Genomic DNA, 25,433 nt, shown 5'->3' with positions numbered 1-25,433 from the left:
TTGTATAGTCCAGGTGTGCAAAGCTCTTAGAGACTGGATTTCATTTTCAATACATTTGCAAAGATTTGGAAAAAACATGTTTTCATTTTGTCATTATAGGGTATTGTGTGTAAACGGGTGAGATTTCTTTTCAAATTCAGCCTGTAACAAAAATATGAAATAAGTCAAAGGGGTAAAGAGTACTTTCTGAAGGCACTGTACATGGAAGATTCCTCATGCTTGTTTAGCCTAGATCAGCCCATCCCAGCCCATAGGTACATCCAGCTGAATTATTGTCCAATGTGCTACACATCCCAGGCATTTGACCCGCCAGAGCTGTGAGAATGGGGGCCCTCTTTTTACGGTAAATGTTTCTGAATGTACACTGACTTGCACATACTGAGCTCGCAGTTCTTTCACCCTTGGTGAGTTGCGCTCAAAAGGTACTCTGTATACTTGTTTCATTCGCATCCTGTTGTGATGGAAATACTCACACTGTCGATTCCCTGGAAGTGTGTGTTGTCTTGTATCACTCGTTCCTGGATTTCTCTGAGTCGTATTGCGTTATCTTGAAGGACCATGCCAACTATAACGGCCTCTTGCTCCCGAGTGAATATAGCTGTCCTTCCACCTGCATGTGACAGCCTTGCAATTCTACAAAAAGTAGTTGTGCAGTTACAAAACATATTCATGCAGTACAATACATACAGAGATTAACTTTACACATGTCTATTGAAACAGCTGCATATAGTGTAGTACAGTAAATTTGCAATTACAAAAATACAGTAGTATCCTGTACCTGTTCTCTTCTCTGAATGTCCTTACTATGTTGGACACAGAAAATCGGCTCAAATCGGGTCGCACTCTAAGTCCTGCTTCCCTCATTGTCAGTCCATGGACAAGAACATGCTCTATACTGTTTCTCTATACTGTTGCTCGAATTTCATCAGATATTTCCACTCTTTGTCTTCCTCTTCCTCTTCCTCTTCATCCTCCTCTTCCTCTTTCTTGCCCTCCTCTTCCTCTTCCTCCTCGTCGCCCACCTCGCATACGCACTCGTCCTCGTCCTCTCACATTGTTTCTTCTATCCATTCTCAGACTTTCTCCTTCCCACCTTCAACAGCCTGTTTGCTCTCTGAACTGGCTTATATTGGTTGTGTCGCATCATTTGAAACAGGTTCAATCAATTTTGAGTGGTTGTGTTCAATCAATGACATATGTTCTCTATCTGTATTTGATTGTTGCCACTTGTGTTTACCACTATGGATGACATGTGCATTAGAGTGCAGAATGTGTTTTGAGAATGAGAATGTGTTTAGAGTTTTGCTGAAAAGTCTAAGTGAGATCTGCTAATTGTGTTTGACCATGTGAAATGGTTTAAGGTATTGACAACAGACTGCATAATTAGCTCAATGAGTCCAGGCAACTGGGAACTTTGTTCGGCCAATGGGTTTTAGTGTTTTAGCAATTGAGAAAAACTGTAAAGGTTAGGATCCCGTCCACTGTCTCCTCACTCCCTACTCCCTCCCTCTTCTCCTTCCTCCCTCCCTCTCCTCTTTGTTTGATGCAGACAGGCAGCAGGCAGGCTGTAATTGGCTTAAATGAATGTATCCTACTCCTGCACAACTGCTGCTATGAACACAATTAAACATTTCCCAGCAACCTTGCATCCCGGGTGGCAGCTGCCAAAACATGGCCTGGTCCCCTCAGCCAGGCACCTCACTGAGAATCATACCCCTCCTTTCAGTTCCTCAGTCATTTGTCCCGCCGATCAATCAACCATCCGTGTATCCATCCGCCAAGCATCGGTTTATTTCCTCGCTCATCATATCCGGAGGTTCTTCTTGCCCTCCATGTGCCCTGCAATATTGACTTCAACAAAAAATGCATTTCAAATGTAGTGTAAAGGAGAAAGCAGGCGTAGATGAAATGAATTCCATTTCTTACCTATGGTTTGTTGTTTAAATACTGTATCAGTTCTACTGAAAAAATGGGCCGAATTTGCGGTTCTTTGAGCTCGTCCTATCTTCTGGTCCAGTATCTCTGGCAAAGTGACTTGTCTATCTGGTAGCTTCAATCTCGAACGTGCTCCACTGTTATTGGTCGTATCGGATCTTTCTCCTAGCTGTTATCTGCAGCAGCCTGGACAGAGAAGTGGAGTTGGAGGTGCCTGAGTTGAGAGCTTTATGGCCTTGAGAAGGCTGTCTGCCAGGAGCTAATGCAGGGAGTGGTAGGGAGGGAGGAGATAGGCAATCATATGGGACACTCCTGGCTGCTACAGGGAGAGAAAACAGCGAGAAACCTGGCGCCGAATGGCATTAGGCTAAAAGGGCATTAAGCCCCCAGTCAAACTAAACGGCAGCAATCTGATTTATATAAGAGAGAGAGAGAGAGAGACAGAGAGAGAGAGAGAGACAGAGACAGAGACAGAGACAGAGAGAGAGAGAGAGAGAGAGAGAGACAGAGAGAGAGAGAGAGAGAGAGAGAGAGAGCAGTAAGTATGAGGGCAGTTAATATCAGGACATTTCAGCACAGTCGTGTAGCTAGCTCTAGCCCAGAGAGATTGATTTGGCCCTGTGATTTCCCCATGAATCATTTCCTATTATTACATATCAAATAATAACAACAAGCCCTTTACACCCACTGGAAAATCAAATAATGTCATCAATAATAATCCATTCTCATGAGATCATATTTTTAGACTAAGTGTAATACAAGAAAAGGGTCATTCAGTGAGTGCCTATAAAGGACGGACTTCTTCCATGACGGAGGAACGACTACATTTCCTCTTAGATCAGTACTGAATCAAGTACAACTCCTGACAGAAGCTGATGCTTGGCAGTGGCACAGTCTGTGTGCATTCTGTCTTTTTATCGTGTGTTTATTTAGTATCTGTCTGAGTCTGTAAGTCATCCAGTCCTTGGAGAGAGGGGGGCGAGTGAGGAAGTGACTCATGCCCAGTGTGGGGGCCTGTTTCAGGCTAGGATGTGTCACGACTCCCTCTCGCCTGATCCAGGGGTTAGATCACGACGTGGCTCCTCTCAAAGGTTATTATCAGGAGCTGTTGTTAATAGATGCAATGTCTGATCATTTCTATGTAATTGTTGTAATCCATTATGTAATGTGCTTATTGGATTGAGGCTGCTGGCTGTGGATATTGTGTTCGATTCTGATAGGCGGTACAGTATACAGAGCATTCCGAAAATATTCAGACCCCTTGAGTTTCTCCACATTTTGTTACGTTACAGCCTTATTCTAAAATTGATTTAAAAAAATAAGAATTATGACATAATGACAAAGCAAAAACTGTTTTTTATAAATTTTTTGAAATGTAGAAAAGAAAAACTGAAATATTACATTCATATAAGTATTCAGACCCTTTATTCAGTACTTTGTTGAAGCACCTTTGGCAGCGAATACAGCCTCGAGTCTTCTTGAGTATGACGTTACAAGCTTAACACATCTGTATTTGGGGAGTTTCTCCCATTCTTCTCTGCAGATCCTCTCAAGCTATGTCAGGTTGGATGGGGAGCATTGCTGCACAGTTATTTTCAGGTCTCCAGATATGTTCAATCAAGTCCGGGCTCTGGCTGGGCCACTCATGGACATTTAGACACTTGTCCAAAAGCCACTCCTGCATTGTTATGGCTGTGTGCCTAGGCTTGTTGTTCTGTTGGAATGTGAGCCTTCAGCCCCAGTCTGAGGTCCTGAGCGTCCTGGAGCAGGTTTTCTCTCTGTACTTTGCTCTGTTCATTTTTCCCTCGATCCTGACAAGTGTCCCAGTCCCTGCCGCTGAAAAACATCCCCACATCATGATGCTACCACCACCATGCTTCACCGTAGGGATGGTGCCAGGTTTCCTCCAGACGTGACGCTTCGCATTCAGACCAAAGAGTTCAATCTTGATTTCATCAGACCAGGGAATCTTGTTTCTCATGGTCTGAGAGTCTTTAGGTGCCTTTTAGCAAACTCCAAGCAGGCTGTCGTGTGCCTTTTACTAAGAAGTGGCTTCCGTCTGGCCACTCTACCATACAGGTCTGATTGGTGGAGTGCTGCACAGATGGTTGTCCTTCTGGAAGGTTCCTCCCATCTCCACAGAGGAACTCTGGAGCTCTGTCAGAGTGACCATCAGGTTCTTGGTCACCTCCCTGACCAAGGCTCTTCTCCCCCGGTTGCTCAGTTTGGCTGGGCGGCCAGCTCTGTTTTTTATTTTAAATTTGCAAAAAAAAACAGTTTTCACTTTGTCGTTATGGTGTATTGTGTGTAGATTGCAGAGGATTTTTGTACTTAGTCGTTTTTAGAATAAGGTTGTAACGTAACAACATATGGAAAAAGAGAAAGGGGTCTGAATACTTTCCGAATGCACTGTATGTGGTGACAGGTGGGCCAGAGACATTGAATTCTTCCTACTCATTCTAACCTGAATGATATGAATCATATAAACAACACAAGATAGGTAGTATTATTCTGTCTTTCTCCCTTATGTTGTCTTTGTAGTCGGAGATATCAGTGTGTCACATGTCGATTGCAGACCCTGTCTCTGTGACCTATTTGTGCAATGGATGGCCGGCTGAGAAAGGTAGAGAGGGAGACAGGGATGATATGAAGAAACAGAAAAGCACATAATGTACAGTACAGAGAAACAAACAGATGGTAATGCCCCTTTTTCTATTGACCCCCTCCTCCACACACACACACACTCCTCAAATCCCTCCATTGGTCCCTCCTTTCTCCCCAGAGAGGATGAGGTTAACAGATGCCTGTGAATCAGTTAGACCAGAGACCCATAACGACCTTTATTGTAATTAACGAGGCCGGTTGGCAGGGAGGAGGACGCCCCTTGTACCATGTGACCTCTCAGAGGCCAGGGGTGTCATGATGCTGATATACACACATATTCCAGGTCACGACAGCAACATTCTGTCTGTCTGTCTGTCTGTCTGTCTGTCTGTCTGTCTGTCTGTCTGTCTGTCTGTCTGTCTGTCTGTCTGTCTGTCTGTCTGTCTGTCTGTCTGTCTGCCTCCTGCCTGCCTGCCTGTGTCTGTCTGTCTGTCTGTCTGTCTGTCTGTCTGTCTGTCTGTCTGTCTGTCTGTCTGTCTGTCTGTCTGTCTGTCTGTCTGTCTGTCTGTCTGCCTGCCTGCCTGCCTGCCTGCCTGCCTGCTGTCTGTCTGTCTGTCTGTCTGTCTGTCTGTCTGTCTGTCTGTCTGTCTGTCTGTCTGTCTGTCTGTCTGCCTGCCTGCCTGCCTGCCTGCCTGTCTGTCTGTCTGTCTGTCTGTCTGTCTGTCTGTCTGTGCCAGTGTCACAGTGCCCGAAGGCATAACATACATAGAACATACACATTTTCATATCATTCTGTGTCATGAAGGAGTTTTAGTAAATCCAGTTGCCTTGCATATAAACCATAGTTAGTACAAAAAAATAAGTGTGGCTGTGTCATTCGTGATTTAAACACTAAGACAGAGGAATGGCTGTCTGTCACATCTTTATCCTTTATTGATGTGTGTAGGTATGTTTATGTCAGAATGTGTTTCTTTGTTTGAGAATTATGACTGTCTTTGTGTGTGTTGGGGTGTTTCTCTGTGCTTCTCTCTTGTTTCCCCGAGGACCCTGGGAGAAATCCTCACATGGCACAAAAGCACACAGACAACACTTGCCCTCCTGTATTACCATGAGAATACAGGGGAGAACCCCTTATTCAGACGCTGTGTGTCTCTGTGAGAGAGCTACACGTTAGCGGACAAAGGAGAAGCAGCTGCTACCTAGCCAGCGTCCACAGCACCGACACGGGAGGAGCGGGGGAGGGGACAGCACTCTCTCTCCGTCTCTTTTTCATCCTCTAGACTGATAGTGAATGAGAGAGAGAACGCGCCGAGTATCAAAGACAGCCGGGTGAAGGCAATTAACCAGGAGGGCAGAGGGGAGAGGATAGGAGAGAGGGATTGAGAAAACAGAGGGAGAGGGTTAATGGAGGAGAATGGATGCTCTGTTCTGGAGGGTACTGACCATAGACAGTATGCCCTGTATATATCATAACAGATAGCAATATAAAGATCCCAGCTGTCAGCTCCAATACAGCTACAAAGCAGTCTGATGCTGTAGACAGAGAGAATGAGAGAGAGAGAGAGAGAGAGAGAGAGCAAGAGATGGGTAGAGTGAGAGAGCTGGGGAAAGGGGAGGGGAGGGAGGACCGTGAGGGGAGGGGAGATTTGAGAGAGAGAAGAGAGAGAGAGGGGAGGAGGCGGACACTCTGTAGCAGCAGGTTTGTGAGCGCAGAAGCTGGAGGAGGAATCAGAGCGAAAGAAACAGTGTGGCTGCAGTGAGGAAGGAGAGACACATACAGAGAGAGAAGGACAGAGAGAACGGTAAGGAAATCTCTGTGTATATTACTGTCACGTCTGCTCCTTATGTTTTGTATTTCTGGTCTTTCTGTCAGCTAGAGGAAAATGCTCGGTGGTGCTTCTCTGCCGGCCAGCCGGCAACGTGAGGAAAGCAGAACACCGTAGCACTGCTGAGAGAGGAGGATGACAGGAGGAGGGAGGAAGAGGGAGAGAGGGTGGAGGATGACAGGAGGAGGGAGGAAGAGGGAGAGAGGGTGGAGGATGACAGGAGGAGGGAGGAAGAGGGAGAGAGGGCGGAGGATGACAGAAGGAGGGAGGAAGAGGGAGAGAGGGTGGAGGATGACAGAAGGAGGGAGGAAGAGGGAGAGAGGGTGGAGGATGACAGAAGGAGGGAGGAAGAGGGAGAGAGGGCGGAGGATGACAGAAGGAGGGAGGAAGAGGGAGAGAGGGTGCATCAGGCAGAGAGAGGAAGTGGGAATGGAGAGAGGGAGAAGAAGAGAGGAAAAAGCTGAAATAGAGGGAGCTCCCAGCAAGTGAGCCTGCCTGGCCATTAGAACGGTGTGGATGTTTAAGTGCGTGGTAGAGGAGAGGGGAGGGGTGTGTTTGACTGACACCATGCAGCAAGGAGGATGTGAAATGTTAACACAGAAGGTTTAACTCCTTATTACTTCATGCTTAATGATATTTGGATTCCCTGGACCGCACTGCTACTTCTGCTGTATTCTCAAAATGAGATTCCTGATGTTGTCACCTCCCTGTGTTTGTGTCTGTGTGTGTGTGTGTGTGTGTGTTTGTGTCTGTGTGTGTGTGTGTGTGCGTGCGTGCGCGCGTGTGTGTGCGTGCGTGTGCATGTGTGCATGCGCATGTGAGTGTGTATGTGCGCGCTCGCTTGAGTTTATGCGCATGTGTGTGCATGTTTGTGTGTGTGCATGTCTCTGTGTGTGCATGTCTCTGTGTGTGCATGTCTGTGTGTGTGCATGTCTGTGTGTGTGCATGTTTGTGTGTGTGTGTGATTGTACAAAAGAGACAGGGTTTTGGCTGTTAGCCAAAGTCCATGTCCCAGCTACTGTAAAATGTATGTTGATTAGAGGAAGATTGAGGGGCTGGTAGTGAGAGTAACGTGTGTTGCGTGTGAAAGACACATTTGGACCTTGTCCAAGTATGGTAACCGCTGCTGTCAGCGGTGTTTAGTAACAGTGGATTCGTTGTGCGTTTGTGCAGCCAGTAGCCAGTAGAGCAGAGGTTTCAGACAAGACACAGTCTAACCTCGTTATTGATCAGGGCTGTCAGTGAGAAGCTGTTCATCACTTAGTCAGTGTGGTGACAGGTGTACGTGGGTGCAGGGGGGGGTTGGTAGGTTTGTCATCACTCGCTGATTTTAGAGTTTGTATGCACTGCGTGTCATCACCCACTCACTGACTGTTGTGTAGAATGTTGATGTGCTGTCATACTGAGTTAGAAGCTATTTGGTATAGTCATCATGCCCCTCTCTACAGAATTTGGTGCCTGCAACATAACGTTTGGTGCCTGCAACATAACGTTTGGTGCCTGCAACATAATGTTTGGTGCCTGCTACATCACATTTGGTGCCTGCTACATCACATTTGGTGCCTGCTACATAACATTTGGTGCCTGCAACATAATGTTTGGTGCCTGCAACATAACGTTTGGTGCCTGCTACATCACATTTGGTGCCTGCTACATAACGTTTGGTGCCTGAAACATAACGTTTGGTGCCTGCAACATAACGTTTGGTGCCTGCTACATCACATTTGGTGCCTGCTACATAACATTTGGTGCCTGCTTTGTAAATGTCACTTCCCACCAAATGTATAATACAAACCCACAGGCTCAGAATGGAAGCATTTGACCCTAAAAGACAGACAGTGTTGACCCAAACCATGAACACTTGCTTCTCCGACCGGTAACCTGTTAAAACAGATATGTTTTGTTCATTTGCTTTTAGAGTAGTGGCCAATGCTGTTTTCTAATGTGTTGGCTGACCTTTTGGCCAAAGAGCTCTTTTTGTTCCTAATGAGGAAACGATTCATTTGCACTTTCTCATGTTTACAACCCTTTACATCAATGTAATGTGGTTCCAGGCAGCTTCAGTTCAATAATCAATGATATGTTTCAGCTGCGCTTCCTTGGATGGCAGAATAACAGAATAACTTATTGGTGTATACCAATCCATACTCAGGTACCATTTCTAGTTGTCTCACTAACTACTGCAGAGAGCAAGGTGAGGACAGGAAGAGAGAGAGAGAGAGAGAGAGAGAGAGAGAGAGAGAGAGAGAGAGAGAGAAAAAGAGATCGATACGACCTTGCCTGCCACTATAAGGCGTGTTGATGACTGACAACCCACCCACTCATTTGTTTTGACTCACCCATCCCTCACAGATTTGTGATGCCTGTCTAAGCTAACTACCAAGTAGTGCGCTGCCAAATAACTTGATTTTCCCCTTGGCGTGACTGGTAAGACGCTTCAGAAGGGCGGTCAAGTGTGTTTGCAAGGCGGAGGTCCCGGGTTCGAGCCTTGGTATGAGCTGAATCAGGAGGAAGCAAGCAAGCAGGGTGACGCACACAACTTGCACCTGGTATACATCTCGTTAATGGTGAGACACACCAAGAACCGGACAGACCAAGCATCAACGTTGAGCCTTTATAAGGAAACGGTGGTCATCGGAAGAAGATGATCCCGCTATGCAAGTCACAGATCTGTGCTTCTTTCCAGTAGTGTCTATGTACAGTATATCCACTGGAGCGATGCTCTGAGTCACTCCTCATACTGTATTCTCACCCAACATCATTAGCATAGCCAGGAAATCTGTGCTCTCAGCAATCGCTGCCCTTTGCCGTGACAACGCTAGAACAACAACAGCAACATACGTTGAGGAGTACGGAACACTCTAAAGAAGTGGCCTGGTAACATACGGTGGCTGTACTGTAGTAGCCTGCCTGAGGGGCTCTTATGGGTGCAGCTTTGATAGAGAAGGAACAAATGGTGCTGGGCCCGGCTGAGTCTTGTTGTTGGGTCTGTTGATAGCAGCGAGGCAGGCGAGGCCCACTGGAGCATGTGCAATTGTCTCCTGCTGTTGAACCTGTTGACGTCAGGCAGGACCACTCCAGGGAGCAGGGAAGGATGGCTGGGGACTGTGTGAGAGAGCGAGAGGGAGAGAGGGAGAGAGGGAGAGAGAGAGAGAGAGAGAGAGAGAGAGAGAGATGTTTGTTTTGGAAAGAGACAGAAGTTCTGTGGGAGGGTCGTAGAGACTGGCATATGACTGTACATATTTGAGCAGGAATGCTGTGTGAGTCCTGTTCTGTGTAATCTCAATCTTTGGGTCCATCTAACTGAATGAGAATGTCCATTCAACTTATCTACATCTGTAAACCAAAGGGCAATATATTGACGTATGAATCACCATATTGGCAGTAATCCACTGGGTGTCTCTAATAGATGCCGTCTCTGTGGACATTCTGGAGATTAGGATCTGATTGGCTGAGTTCATAGTTTTGCAGAAGAGCGTGTTTGTGTGGGTAAGCTTAACTTGATTTGAGGAGAAATGCCAATTTTATTGAGAAGATTTCTCAGTAGGAATGGAAATATGACGTTGGCGAGTTAGATAAGAAGCCGTGGTGTTTATGTGGTGTCTTTGAATCCTTTTGGCAGGAAGTATCACTGTGCTGCGAGAATACTGCTAGAATACTGCTAGAATACTGCGAGAATACTGCTAGAATATTTGTTTCAGTGTATTTGACAGGAGCTAGCGTTTGATGGCTACAGCCCAGTTACAGTGAGATATGTAGATACCTGAAGCCCTCAGACTGGTTTGGCCAATAAGGAGCTCTGTCAGTCTATGTTTGCGTCCCAAATGGCACCCTATTCCCTACATAGTGCACTACTTTTCACCAAGACCCACTGGTCAAAAGTAGTGTACCAATTGGGAATAGGGTGCCATTTGGGATGGTTATGCACACTATAACCATAGATCACTTAGCTTTATTACAGTTGACACCCCACCCTGTTTCCCCTGTCAACCCAGCCCCTGTCCCCTGTCCCCTGCCCCTAAACCACAGACCTGTCTCAAATTGAAATCCCCATCCTCATTGCTTGTCTCTGCCCCCCTCCTCCTCCTATTCCTGTCTCCATCACACCCCCGGGTCCTACTTAGATGTGCCTCTCTCTCTCTGATGACCTCACAATGGGACTGTTCAACTTGCCCTGGAGGTGATGTCATCCTCCCAGCAGACACAGAGAGACAACATTATGTTATGTGCAGTGAGGGACCAAGCTCCTCTCACTGCTGTAAAGATGCTATATATTCATACTTATCATTCACCTAGGAAGGTCCCCTACTAATTTGTCCTCTGCTAACACTGCTCCTATCCTGTATTGTGGCTTCTGTTTTATTCCTTCGAATCTAGTAGAGTCATTATAATCTATGCTATAGTATGGATTGTAGTCTCTGATATGGTTGGTGGTTAAAATGATGAAGATGATGACAATGTTCCTGCTGATGTTTCTTCCGAGGCACATTCTAGCCTATGACCCCTGTGTCTTGTTGTCTGGGGCGATGGGGTTGTAGAGCAGTATGGTGCCTGTCGCACAGTACGGTGCCTGTCAGACAGCATGGTGCCTGTCAGACAGTACGGTGCCTGTCAGACTCCTCTACTCAGGCCTCTAATCAACACCCTCATTTTCGCCTGGTCACGACCTAAGGTACCAATGCCTATTCCCTATACAGGCACCATGTGGGCCTGCGTGGAGCTGTGTGTGTGCATGTCTCTCTGTGTGTGTGTGCGTGTTTCCCTGTCCTGTCCTCAGCTGTCTTTCTGTGTGCATGTCTCTCTGTGTGTGTGTGCATGTCTTTCTGTGTGCATGTCTCTCTGTGTGTGTGTGCATGTCTTTCTGTGTGCATGTCTCTGTGCTGTGTGTGTGTGTGCATGTCTTTCTGTGTGCATGTCTCTCTGTGTGTGTGTGCATGTCTTTCTGTGTGCATGTCTCTCTGTGTGTGTGTGCATGTCTTTCTGTGTGCATGTCTCTCTGTGTGTGTGTGCATGTCTTTCTGTGTGCATGTCTCTCTGTGTGTGTGTGTGCATGTCTTTCTGTGTGCATGTCTCTCTGTGTGTGTGTGCATGTCTTTCTGTGTGCATGCCTCTGTGTGTGTGTGCATGTCTTTCTGTGTGCATGCCTCTCTGTGTGTGTGTGCATGTCTTTCTGTGTGCATGTCTCTCTGTGTGCATGTCTTAGAAGCCCTTTGTTTTTCTAACTTCATATTTCTGTGTATCTTTGTGACGTAATGTTTTTTTTACATGTTCTTTTTAGAACAGGATAAGTGCGTTGAGGCACTGTGAGCCTGTCTTTCCTCTCTTCTCTCCGCAGCTCCCGTTCTCTCGGCTGTCTTTGTGCTTCGATTTACTAGGCATTCACACCCTGTCTTTGTTAACCTCAGTCTCTGCACATGAGAAAATGAGACATTAACATTTGATCTCCCTATTTCTGGTCCCCGTCCACTGATTCTGGTCCCCGTCCACTGATTCTGGTCCCCGTCCACTGATACACACCCATCGTAGGTAATAGGCACGTATAATACATGTAAGTGAATGTTGATGTTGTAGCTCTCATGCTGGGTTTTGTCACGAGTTGTCCTTGATTATAAACTGGGTGGTTAGAGCCCTGAATGCTGATTGGCTGACAGCCATGGTATATCAGACCGATTACTACGGGTATGACAAAACATTTCTTTTTGCTGCTCTAATTACATTGGTAACCGGTTTATAAAAGCAATACGGCACATTGGGGGGCCAAGGGCTGTATCCATGCACTCCACGTTGCGTGGTGCATAAGAACAGCCCTTAGTCGTGGTATATTGGCCATATACCACACCCCCTCGTGCCTTATTGCTTAAGTATTCTGCATCAGCAAGACTGCTGCCAACTGTCATATTTCGAAGAATGCTCTTGTGCTGGGCTTTTTCAAGACCGTATAGGGCCTACTGCTTCAGATTGTTACCAACTGTCATTCTAGTGTATCTCCAAGTAAGAACTGTGTTTACGTTTCTTCTTTTTGTCTTCAGCTTCTTAGTGAAAAATGGCTCCCTGTCACGTCCTGACCTTAGTTCCTTTTTTACGTCTCTATTTTTGGTTTGGTCAGGGCGTGAGTTGGGGTGGGCATTCTATGTTTTTGTTCTGTGTTTTGTATTTCTGTGTTTGGCCTGGTATGGTTCCCAATCAGAGGCAGCTGTCTATCGTTGTCTCTGATTGAGAACCATGCTTAGGTAGCCTGTTCCCACATGTGTCTGTGGGTAGTTGTTTTTTGTTTTGTGTGTCTTCACCTTACAGAACTGTTTCGTTCACGCTCTCGTTTTGTTGTTGTTTTTTGGTTATTGCAGTGTTCAGTTTATTTATTAAAATTAACATGGACACTTACCACGCTGCGTTTTGGTTATGATCCTTCCTATTCCTCATCCGAGGAGGACAACGACCGTTACACTACCCTTGTGGCGTGGCACTTGGGAATAGACGTTTCTATTCTCACAGGAGATACAGAACAAGAAAGAGGCATCCACCACCCCCCCACCCCTTACCTCCTCATTCTCTCATTTCTCCAACCCTCTCCCACTGTTTCATTCTCTCTGTTCATAATTCATGAGCTGGTTGCTGTCTCAGTAGGAGTTAAGCCTGCTGTAATTACGTAGCATCGCAGCAGCACGGTGAGGAAGGATCTGAAGCACACTCTGATAGGAGAATACACTCTAGGTTACAACACTGCACCTGTAAAGAGCTATTATAGTACCTGCTTAAACCGTACATGAAGAGCTCTCCACCTCGCTGGTTATTGTACATGCAGAGCTGAATGCAGCTTGTCCATATGAAACATCAAATACATCAAACAGCTTATATACAGTGGGGCAGAAAAGTATTTAGTCAGTCACCTATTGTGCAAGTTCTCCCACTTAAGATGAGAGAGGCCAGTAAGTTTCATCATAGGTACACTTCAACTATGACAGACAAAATGAGAAAAAAAATCCAGAAAATCACATTGTAGGATTTTTAATGAATTTCTTTGCAAATTATGGTGGTATAATACTTTGTTATATACCCTTTGTTGGCAATGACAGAGGTCAAACGTTTTCTGTAAGTCTTCACAAGGTTTTCACACACTGTTACTGGTATTTTGGCCCATTCCTCCATGCAGATCTCCTCTAGAGCAGTGATGTTGTGAGGCTGTTGCTGGGCAACATGGACTTTCAACTCCCTCCAAAGATTTTCTATGGGGTTGAGATCTGGAGACTGGCTAGGCCACTCCAGGACCTTGAAATGCTTCTTACGAAGCCACTCCTTTGTTGCCCGGGCGGTGTGTTTGGGATCATTGTCATGCTGAAAGACCCATCCACGTTTCATCTTCAATGCCCTTGCTGTTGGAAGGAGGTTTTCACTCAAAATCTCACGATACATGGCCTCATTCATTCTTTCCTTTACACGGATCAGTCGTCCTGGTCCCTTTGCAGAAAAACAGCCCCGAAGCATGATGTTTCCACCCCCACGCCTCAAAGTAGGTATGGTGTTCTTTGGATGCAACTCAGCATTCTTTGTCCTCCAATCACAACGAGTTGAGTTTTTACCAAAAAGTTCTATTTTGGTTTCATCTGACCATATGACCTTCTCCCAATCTTGGGCCTGGACATGTACTGGCTTAAGCAAGGGGACACGTCTGGCACTGCAGGATTTGAGTCGCTGGCGGCGTAGTGTGTTACTGATGGTAGGCTTTGTAACTTTGGTCCCAGCTCCCTGCAGGTCATTCACTAGGTCCCCCCGTGTGGTTCTGGGATTTTTGCTCACCGTTCTTGTGATCATTTTGACCCCACGGGGTGAGATCTTGCATGGAGCCCCAGATCGAGGGAGATTATCAGTGGTCTTGTATGTCTTCCATTTCCTAATAATTGCTCCCACAGTTGATTTCTTCAAACCAAGCTAATTACCTATTGCAGATTCAGTCTTCCCAGACTGGTGCAGGTCTACAATTTTCTTTCTGGTGTCCTTTGACAGCTCTTTGGTCTTGGCCATAGTGGAGTTTGGAGTGTGACTGTTTGAGGTTGTGGACAGGTGTCTTTTATACTGATAGTTCAAACAGGTGCCATTAATACAGGTAACGAGTGAAGGACAGAGGAGCCTCTTAAAGAAGAAGTTACAGGTCTGTGAGAGCCAGAAATCTTGCTTGTTTGTAGGTCACCAAAAACTTATTTTCCACCATAATTTGCAAATAAATTCACTAAAAATCCTACAATGTGATTTTCAGGATTTTTTTCTTATTTTGTCTGTCATAGTTGAAGTGTACCTATGATGAAAATTACAGGCCTCACTCATCTTTTTGAGTGGGAGAACTTGCACAATTGGTGGCTGACTAAATACTTTTTTGCCCCACTGTACATCACATGTATTATGCTGTATATCCGTTTCCACAAGTGGAGGCTCAGTTTCTGCCAATAGAGATGTCAAAGCGGGCCGTTGATGTGTCAGTCCTTTGCAGGAGAGAGAACAGTGCAATGCATTGTTATCCAACCCTGTACTTTATTTTATTTTGTTTGACACGGACGTTTAGCATCAACACCCTCGCAGGTGAGTGTCAAACATCTCCATCAATCTCTCCATCTACTTTGTCTGCTGCCTTCCTCCTTCTTCCCCCTCTTCCCCTTCAGCTCCGTCTCTTCAAGTTAGTTGTGTTTCTCTCTCCCTCTCTCTCGTCCCCTCTCTCTCACACCCCCCCCCTTTCTCTCTCTCTCTCCCCTCTCTCTCACCCCCCTCTTTCTCTCTCTCCTCTCTCCCCTCTCTCTCTCTCTCTCTCTCTCTCTCTCTCTCTCTCTCTCTCTCTCTCTCTCTCTCTCTCTCTCTCTCTCTCTCTCTCTCTCTCTCTCTCTCTCTCTCTCTCTCTCTCTCTCTCTCTCTCTCTCTCTCTCTCTCTCTCTCTCTCTCTCTCTCTCTCTCTCTCTCTCTCTCTCTCTCTCTGGCTAGCTGGCTGGCTGGCTGAATTGATGCTAAGGATTCTGTGTTTTGCTTGAACAAGTCAAGTCCTTTGTAGTTTCACTGTTTGAAGTGCCTGCCTTCCAAATTGCCTTCGGCTTGGCATCTGTGAGTGTGAGTGCGACTGAGTGGATCTGCCTTTGTTTTCATTGTTTCTGAGTCTGTGTGTGTGTCTGTGTTTTGATGGGTGTAATAGGTGTAATTTGGATGCGTAAGATGCACTTGCATAAGTGGTCATTGTTGTTTAATCAAGCCTTGAAAACTGTTAGTTCAATTTCAATAGTATTTCATTAGAATTAAATCAGCTGTGGATGTAGTGGTGGCATCAGTGTTCAAATCAAATCAAAATCAAATCAAATTCATTTATATAGCCCTTCGTACATCAGCTGATATCTCAAAGTGCTGTACAGAAATCCAGCCTAAAACCGCAAACAGCAAGCAATGCAGGTGTAGAAGCACGGTGGCTAGGAAAAACTCCCTAGAAAGGCCAAAACCTAGGAAGAAACCTAGAGAGGAACCAGGCTATGTGGGGTGGCCAGTCCTCTTCTGGCTGTGCCGGGTGGAGATTATAACAGAACATGGCCAAGATGTTCAAATGTTCATAAATGACCAGCATGGTCGAATAATAAGTTATTAACACTGGCCTTGCTGGCAACAGTGATCGAATATAGTCTACAGTACAGTGACACTACGCCTCCCACAGTCTAGCTATGCGTTTCAAATGGCACTCTATTCCAATAGTGCACTACTTTCACCCAGGGCCCATAGGGCTGTGGTCACTCTGTCCATTACACTGCCTTACCGTACCTTATTGTACCGTATGCCTGGGTTACATCAGGAGGAGAGGGGGAAGAGAGAGGGCTGGGGGAGCTGGGAGAAATATGCTGATGCTGTTTTGGAATCAGTGCTTTTTTTGTATGAGGGAAAATAACCGTTTTGATATGAAGAACCCCTTTTGGAAGACAAGGGTTCTTTGGTCATTCTTTGGAAAGCAAGAAGGGTTCTACATTTCCCAGCATGCTCTATTGCAGGGTGATTTTCAGAATTGTTTGTTTTAATGTGTGTTTGCATGTACATTGATTGATTGATACATTTTATGCTACACAAAGATAAAGAGCATACATTTCTCTAAACTAATCCAATCTGACTTATTGCACCTATTAGATGTTTTTTTTTCTTTTACAGTTTAGGTGATTGAGGTAGTCTCAGTTTTCAATCTTTTCTACCATTCTGAATAGAGATTGTGAGTGATTTAAAACTCCACTTGTTGGATATCCATAGAAATTAAACATCACTTTGCAACCCAGCATAATGTTACTTGCAGGCCTGATGTAGCCTGTAAACCAGGAGTTTCCTAACACCACTGTGTTAGGGCAGGGGTTCCCAAACTTTTCACTTAGGACCCCCTTCCAGCATTTGGGAACATCCCACTCCCTCCATGCGCGTGCACCGCATCTATTTCTATGGGCATAAGCACAGTTCGGCAGGTTTAAAGCAAATTTCCTTGCAATTCTATTCATTGTTACTTGCAGGCCTGTGAATTTATGTGATATTTGAGTAACTCAAACACTGCAACAAAATCTATGCGCTAAAAAACCTAGCTAAAAAACAATAACTGACATGGGCTAGTTGATCTGGGCATTTCAGACAAGTTAACTGATGATGAATTACCCAATTTCAAAATTGCGCATTGTGCATTCTACTATTACGACTTTCAAGAGTTATAGGGGGGCGCGCCCCACAGTTTGGGAACCACTGTGTTAGGGTATAACTACAATAGGCCCTCAAAGAAAGGCCTTGTGATATATGTAATGTACAGTATTGTCATCATTTAATTTGAAAGGCTAGTAAGGCTGGTGAAACCATTCATAGAGGGTTCTAGTAAGAAGCCGCCCAAGATACAAGGGTTATTGGTAGAACCCTTCATAGAGGGTTCTAGGAATAACCTTTAGATGATAAAATGGTTATTGGTAGATCCCTTCATAGAAGGATCTAGGTAGAACCATGAAGGGTTCTAGGGAGAACTAGATGGTTCTACTTAGCACCTTTTTCTCTAAGAGGGTACTTTACTCAGAATTGCAGATTGAGGATCTAAGAATTAAGGACAATATAACATCTGTTTTGGGAGAATGTTCCATTTACAGTATGTGTAGTATTTGTTATATTTTGAGGGGTCTATTTCATTTTTATAAGCATTTTGCTTCGTCCAGGACATGCCGTAATTCTCCCTGCCAACAGACCAGGGAGCTTTATGGGCATTCATTGTTAGTTTGACAGTGAAGGAATGGCTGTTTAAAGGGGTATATCGTCATGATTCTCCCACAGATGACAGCAGACTTGAGTGTAATGGATGTGGTTGTGTTGTTGGTGTTAGTTGACAGACGAAGCAGAAAGGACAGATTCACACACACACACACACACACACACACACACACACACACACACACACACACACACACACACACACACACACACACACACAAATCTTCCTTCGCCATAGATCTGTTAAGGCTCCAAGGATTGATGCGGAATTGAACAACTGTATGGTTGAAAGAGATGGGGCAAAGGGAGTGGCTAATAAGTCCGGCTGTACACCTGACTGGCTTACTTACTGCAAATTGAGAAATTGTGTGACTAAACTCAACAAAAAGAAGAAGAAACTTCATTATGAAGCCAAGATTAATGATATAAAGAATGATGGAAAAAACTTTGGAGTGCTTTAAATGATATTATGGGCCGTGTCACGCTCGCTAACCTCAAACTCCCTGTCATAAATCAACCAAGGCGCAGCGTGCATGTAGTTCCACATCTTTTAATGAAAGTGAAACAACCAAAAAACAAACAGGTAAACAGCAAAGAACGTGACGCAACCGAGGTGCACACAAATCACAGGTGGGAAAAGGCTACCTAAGTATGGTTCTCAATCAGAGACAAAGACAGACAGCTGTCCCTGATTGAGAACCATACCCGGCCAAAAACAAAGAAATACAAAAACATAGAAAAAAGAACATAGAATGCCCACCCTGGTCACACCCTGGCCTAACCAAAATAGAGAAGAAAAAGCCTCTCTATGGCCAGGGTGTGACAGGCAGACAGACAAATTCAACTCCATATTTCATAGAATCAGATGGCTTATTCATCACAAAACCATTTGATGTTGCCAATTATTTTAATTATTATTTCATTGGCAAAGTGGGCAAACTTAGGCAGGAAATGCCCATGACAAACAGTGAGCAATTATATTCATGTATAAAAAAACTAATAATGAAGGAAAAGCTGTGCACGTTTGAATTTTGTAAAGTTAGTGTGGGAGAGTTGGAAAAATCATTGTTATTAATCAATAATGACAAACCTCCTGGCATTGACAACTTAGATGGAAAGCTACTGAGGATTGTAGTTGACTCTATAGCCACTCCTATCTGTCATATTTTTCATCTGAGCCTAGAGGAAAGTCTCCGCTACCCAAGAGTGGTAAAGCAGCCTTTACTGGTTCTAACAGCAGACCTATAAGGTTGATGCCAGCTCTTAGCAAACTGTTGGAAAAAATTGTTTGACCAAATACAATGCTATTTCTCTGTAAACAAATTAACAACAGACTTTCAGCATGCTTATAGAGAAGGGCACTCAACATGTACTGCACTGACACAAATGACTGATGATTGGTTGAAGAAATTGATAATACGAAGATTGTGGGAGCTGTACTGTTAGATTTCAGTGCAGTCTTTGATATTATTGACCATAACCTTTGTTGAAAAAACTTAAGTGCTATGGCTTTTCAACCTCTGCCATATCGTGGATTCAGAGCTATCTATCTAATAGAACTCAAAGGGTTTTCTTTAATGAAGCGTCTCTAATGTCAAACATGTAAAGTGTGGTGTATCTCAGGGCAGCTCTCTAGGTCCTATACTCTTTTCTATTTTTACCAATGACCTGCCACTGGGATTAAACAAAGCATGTGTGTCCATGTATGCTGATGATTCAGCCATATACGCATCAGCAACCACAGCTAATGAAGTCACCGAAACCCATAACAAAGAGTTGCAGTCTGTTTTGGAATGGGTGGCCAGTGATAAACTGGTCCTGAACATCTCTAAAACTAAGAGCATTGTATTTGGTACAAATCATTCCTTAAGTGCTAGACCTCAGCTGAATCTGGTAATGAATGGTGTGGCTGTTGAACAAGTTGAGGATACTAAATTACTTGGTGTTACCTTAGATTGTAAACAGTCATGGTCAAAACATATAGATTCAATGGTCGCAAAGATGGGGATAGGTCAAGCCATTCTAAAGAGATGCTCTGCTTTTTTGACACCACACTCCAAAAAGCAAGTTCTGCAGGCTCTGTTTTAGGCTAACATTGATTATTCGTCCAGTCGTGTGGTCTAGTGCTGCAAGGAAGTACCTAGTTAAGCTGCAGCTGGCCCAGAACAGAGCAGCACATTTAGCTCTTAATTGTAATCAGAAGGCTGATATACAGTGGGGCAAAAAAGTATTTAGTCAGCCACCAATTGTGCAAGTTCTCCCACTTAAAAAGATTTGAGAGGCCTGTAATTTTCATCATAGGTACACTTCAACTATGACAGACAAAATGAGACAAAAAAATCCAGAAAATCACATTGTAGGATTTTTAATGAATTTATTTGCAAATTATGGTGGAAAAGAAGTATTTGGTCACCTACAAACAAGCACGATTTCTGGCTCTCACAGACATGTAACTTCTTCTTTAAGAGGCTCCTCTCCTCCACTCGTTACCTGTATTAAGGGCACCTGTTTGAACTTGTTATCAGTACAAAAGACACCTGTCCACAACCTCAAACAGTCACACTCCAAACTCCACTATGGCCAAGACCAAAGAGCTGTCAAAGGACACCAGAAACAAAATTGTAGATCTGCACCAGGCTGGGAAGACTGAATCTGCAATAGGTAAGCAGCTTGGTTTGATGAAATCAACTGTGGGAGCAATTATTAGGAAATAGAAGACATACAAGACCACTGATAATCTCCCTCGATCTGGGGCTCCACATAAGATTTCACCCCGTGGGGTCAAAATGATCAGAAGAACGGTGAGCAAAAATCCCAGAACCACACGGGGGGACCTAGTGAATGACCTGCAGAGAGCTGGGACCAAAGTAACAAAGCCTACCATCAGTAACACACTACGCCGCCAGGGACTCAAATAATGCAGTGCCAGACGTGTCCCCCTGCTTAAGCCAGTACATGTCCAGTCCCATCTGAAGTTTGCTAGAGAGCATTTGGATGATCCAGAAGAAGATTGGGAGAATGTCATATGGTCAGATGAAACGAAAATATAACTTTTTGGTAAAAACTCAACTCGTCATGTTTGGAGGACAAAGAATGCTGAGTTGCATCCAAAGAACACCATACTTACTGTGAAGCATGTGGGTGGAAACATCATGCTTTGGGGATGTTTTTCTGCAAAGGGACCAGGACGACTGATCCCTGTAAAGGAAAAAAAATGAATGGGGCCATGTATCGTGAGATTTTGAGTGAAAACCTCCTTCCATCAGCAAGGGCATTGAAGATGAAACGGGGCTGGGTCTTTCAGCATGACAATGATCCCAAACACACCGCCCGGGCAACGAAGGAGTGGCTTCGTAAGAAGCATTTCAAGGTCCTGGAGTGGCCTAGCCAGTCTCCAGATCTCAACCCCATAGAAAATCTTTGGAGGGAGTTGAAAGTCCGTGTTGCCCAGCAACAGCCCCAAAACATCACTGCTCTAGAGGAGATCTGCATGGAGGAATGGGCCAAAATACCAGCAATAGTGAGTGAAAACCTAGTGAAGACTTATAGAAAACATTTGACCTCTGTCATTGCCAACAAAGGGTATATAACAAAGTATTGGAATAAACTTTTGTTATTTACCAAATACTTAATTTTCCACCATAATTTGCAAATAAATTCATTAAAAATCCTACAATGTGATATTCTTGATTTTTTTTCTTCTCATTTTGTCTGTCATAGTTGAAGTGTACCTACGATGAAAATTACAGGCCTCTCTCATCTTTTTAAGTGGGAGAACTTGTACAATTGATGGCTGACTAAATACTTTTTTGCCCCACTGTAAATACTAAGAGTTGAGACTGACTGCATCACTTCTTCTTTTGATAAGAAACATTAATATGTTGAGAATTCCAAATTGTTTCACATAGTCAACTTACACACATCTCTGACACACACACTTATTCCACCAGACATGCCACCAGGGGTCTTTTCACAGTCCCCAAATCCAGAACAATTTCAAGAAAACGTACAGTATTATATAGAGCCATTGTTGGATGGAACTTCCTTCCATCTCCTATTGCTCAAATAAATAGCAAACCTGGTTTCAAAAAACAGATAAAGCAACACCTCACGGCACAACGCCTCTCCCCTCTTTGACCTAGATAGTTGGTGTGTATGCATTGACATGTAGGCTACGTGTGCCTTTAAAAAAAATGTATGTAGTTCTGTCCTTGAGCTGTTCTTGTCTAATGATGTTCTGTATTATGTCATTCTGTATTATATTTCATGTTTTGTGTGGACCCCAGGAAGTGTAGCTGCTGCTTTTGCAACAGCTAATGGGGATCCTAATAAAATGCCAAAATACCCTGCAGCCCACAGCACAGTGGACACGGTGCTAGCAGTCAATGTGATGAATGGTGCCCGCATTGAGAGTGTATCACGCTACTTTACATCTCTATCTTATTAACACACACACACACACACACACACTGAGGTGAGGCGTTGGCTGGTTACTGCATAAGAAGTCTAATACGCAGGCTAGAACCTGTCTATAGAGGATGTACTGTCACCATTAGTCTACCGCTCTCCAGATCCCAGCACATCTGTTCCACACACACACACACACACACACACACACACCGAGATACACACATCATTAGAGTATGCAGAACTTTTAGGATCACCTAAAACTGCCTGCAAAACCCTTAAACAGTTTTCTCCCAGTGACATCCTCTTCAGGAAAACGCAGTGTGTATGAGATGAAGAAGAACTAAATTGGAGTATGTGACTCCTTTTCATCCATTTTCTCTGCTTCTCTTTGCCAGGCCTCACCTTTTTGCTGACCCATGAAAGAAGCCATGCCGGTCCTCTCAGCAGGCACAGGTAAGATGAAATACACCAGAAAAGGTGCAACCTTTATGCATCAAAATCGAATCTCAGGCTTAGTTGGCCAGGGAAGTGGGTTTGAATCCCAGGCTTAGTTGGCCAGGGAAGTGGGTTTGAATCCCAGGCTTAGTTGGCCAGGGAAGTGGGTTTGAATCCCAGGCTTAGTTGGCCAGGGAAGTGGGTTTGAATCCCAGGCTTAGTTGGCCAGGGTAGTGGGTTTGAATCCCAGGCTTAGTTGGCCAGGGTAGTGGGTTTGAATTCCCAGGCTTAGTTGGCCAGGGTAGTGGGTTTGAATCCCAGGCTTAGTTGGCCAGGGTAGTGGGTTTGAATCCCAGGCTTAGTTGGCCAGGGTAGTGGGTTTGAATCCCAGGCTTAGTTGGCCAGGGTAGTGGGTTTGAATCCCAGGCTTAGTTGGCCAGGGTAGTGGGTTTGAATCCCAGGCTTAGTTGGCCAGGGTAGTGGGTTTGAATCCCAGGCTTAGTTGGCCAGGGTAGTGGGTTTGAATCCCAGGCTTAGTTGGCCAGGGTAGTGGGTTTGAATCCCAGGCTTAGTTGGCCAGGGTAGTGGGTTTGAATCCCAGGCTTAATTGGCCAGGGTAGTGGGTTTGAATCCCAGGCTTAGTTGGCCAGGGTAGTGGGTTTGAATCCCAGACTTAATTGGCCAGGGTAGTGGGTTTGAATCCCAGGCTTAGTTGGCCAGGGTAGTGGGTTTGAATCCCAGGCTTAGTTGGCCAGGGTAGAGGGTCTGAATCCCAGGACCACCCCTACGTAAAATGTGTGCATGCATGACTGAAAATCTCTTTGGTTAAAAGCGTCTGCTAAATGGTATCTGTCATTATACATTACATTACTCCGTCGGATCTGAGGATGTAAAAAAAGACGGATCCCAGTTCCTTCACCCTCCCTCCTCTCCACAGGCCTGCACGAGACTCTGGCCCTGTTGACCTCCCAGCTGCGTCCTGATGCCAACCACAAGGAGGACATGGTCTTCCTCAAAGATGTCTTCAGTGAGAAGAGCCTGGGCTACCTCATGAAGGTACACATAAGACTGGGTGGCAGAGGCAAAATGTTGGTTTTAGAAGTGTGGGGGACATAACTATATATATAGTACCAGTCAAATTTTGAACACACCTACTCATTCAAGAGTTTTTCTTTATTTGAACTGTTTTCTACATTGTAGAATAATAGTGAAGACATCAAAACTATGAAATAACACACATGGGATCATGTAGGAACCAAAAAAGTGTTAAACAAATCAAAATATATTTTATATTTGAGATTCTTCAAGGTAGCCACCATTTGCCTTGATGACAGCTTTGCGCACTCTTGGCATTCTCTCAACCAGCTTCATGGGTAAATGCTTTTCCAACAGTCTTGAAGGAGTTCCCACAAATGCTGAGCACTTGTTGGCTGCTTTTCCTTCACTCTATGGTCCAACTCATCTCAAACCATCTCAGTTGGGTTGAGGTTGGGTGATTGTAGAGGCCGGGTCATCTGATGCAGCACTCCATCCCTCTCCCTATTGGTCAAATAGCCCTGAGACAGCCTATAGGTGTGTTAGGTCATTGTCCTGTAGAAGAAGAAAAAAATAGTCCCACTAAGTGCAAACCAGATGTGATGGTGTATCACTGCAGAATGCTGTGGTAGCCATGCTGGTTAAATGTACCTTGAATTCTAAATAAATCACTGACAGTGTCACCAGCAAAGCACCCCCACACCATCCCACCTCCTCCTCCATGCTTCACGGCAACCACACATGCAGAGATCGTCCGTTCACCTACTCCACGTCTCACAAAGGCACGGCAATTGGAACCAAAAATCTCAAATTTGGACTCATCAGAACAATGGACAGATTTCCAGCAGTCTAATGTCCATTGCTCGTGTTTCTTGGCCCAAGCAAGTCTACTTTTCTTAATGGTGCCTTTTAGTCGTTTTTTTTTGTTGCAACAATTCGACCACGAAGGCCTGATTCACGCAGTCAACCTCTGAATAGTTGATGTTGAGATGTGTCTGTTACTTGAACTTATTCTCTGCAGCAGAGATAACTCTGGGTCTTCCTTTCCTGTGACGGTCCTCAAGAGAGCCAGTTTCATCTTGATGGTTTTTGCAACTGCATTGACTGACCTTCATGTCTTAAAGTAATGATGGACTGTCGTTTCTCTTTGAATATTTGAGCTGTTCTTGCCATAATATGGACTTGGTCTTTACCAAATAGGGCTATCGTCTGTCATAACACAACTGATTGGCTCAAACACATTAAGAAGAAAGAAATGTTAATTGAAATGCATTCCAGGTGACTACCTCATGAAACTGATTGAGAGAATGCCAAGAGTGTGCAAAGCTGTCATCAAGGCAAAGGGTGGCTAATTAGAAAAAACTCAAATCTCAAATATATTTTCATTTGTTTAACACTTTTTTGGTCAGTACATGATTCCATATGTGTTATTGCATAGTTTTGATGTCTTCCCTATTATTCTACAATGTAGAAAATAGACAAAATAAAGAAAAACCCTTGAATCATCAAATCAAACCAAATGAATCTATACAGCCCTTCTTACATCAGCTGATATCTCAAAGTGCTGTACAGAAACACAGCCTAAAACCCCAAACAGCAAGCAATGCAGGTGTAGAAGCATGGTGGCTAGGAAAAACTCCCTAGAAAGGCCAAAACCTAGGAAGAAACCGAGAGAGGAACCAGGCTATGAGGGTTGGCCAGTCCTCTTCTGACTGTGCCGGGTGGAGATTATAACAGAACATGGCCAAGATGTTCAAATGTTCATAAATGACCAGCATGGTCAAATAATAATAATCACAGTAGTTGTCGAGGGTGCAGCAAGTAAATGTCAGTTGGCTTTTCATAGCCGATCATTAAGAGTATCTCTACTGCTCCTGCTGTCTCTAGAGAGTTGAAAACCGCAGGTCTGGGACAGGTAGCACATCCGGTGAACAGGTCAGGGTTCCATAGCCG

General features: G+C 44.6%; 1 protein-coding gene across 4 annotated transcripts in view; it reads left to right on the top strand.

Moving 5' to 3' along the window:
- The first annotated feature begins 6,199 nt into the window (after window positions 1-6,199).
- LOC112258587 (MAGUK p55 subfamily member 3) overlaps window positions 6,200-25,433 on the top strand; it is a 44,618-nt gene continuing 25,384 nt past the window's right edge. For all 4 annotated transcript variants that reach the window (XM_024433044.2, XM_024433042.2, XM_024433043.2 and 1 more), the window contains exons 1-3: window positions 6,200-6,341; window positions 22,406-22,463; window positions 23,383-23,501. In XM_024433044.2, coding sequence (XP_024288812.1) covers window positions 22,427-22,463; window positions 23,383-23,501 — 156 coding nt within the window. In that variant the 5' untranslated portion in view covers window positions 6,200-6,341; window positions 22,406-22,426. The remainder of the gene's footprint in view (window positions 6,342-22,405; window positions 22,464-23,382; window positions 23,502-25,433) is intronic.

This window comes from Oncorhynchus tshawytscha, linkage group LG09, assembly GCF_018296145.1.
Source record: "Oncorhynchus tshawytscha isolate Ot180627B linkage group LG09, Otsh_v2.0, whole genome shotgun sequence".
In the NCBI taxonomy this organism is placed as follows: domain Eukaryota; kingdom Metazoa; phylum Chordata; class Actinopteri; order Salmoniformes; family Salmonidae; genus Oncorhynchus; species Oncorhynchus tshawytscha.
The sequence above is the reverse complement of the archived record's forward strand: the minus strand, read 5'-3'. Positions and strand labels throughout refer to the sequence as shown.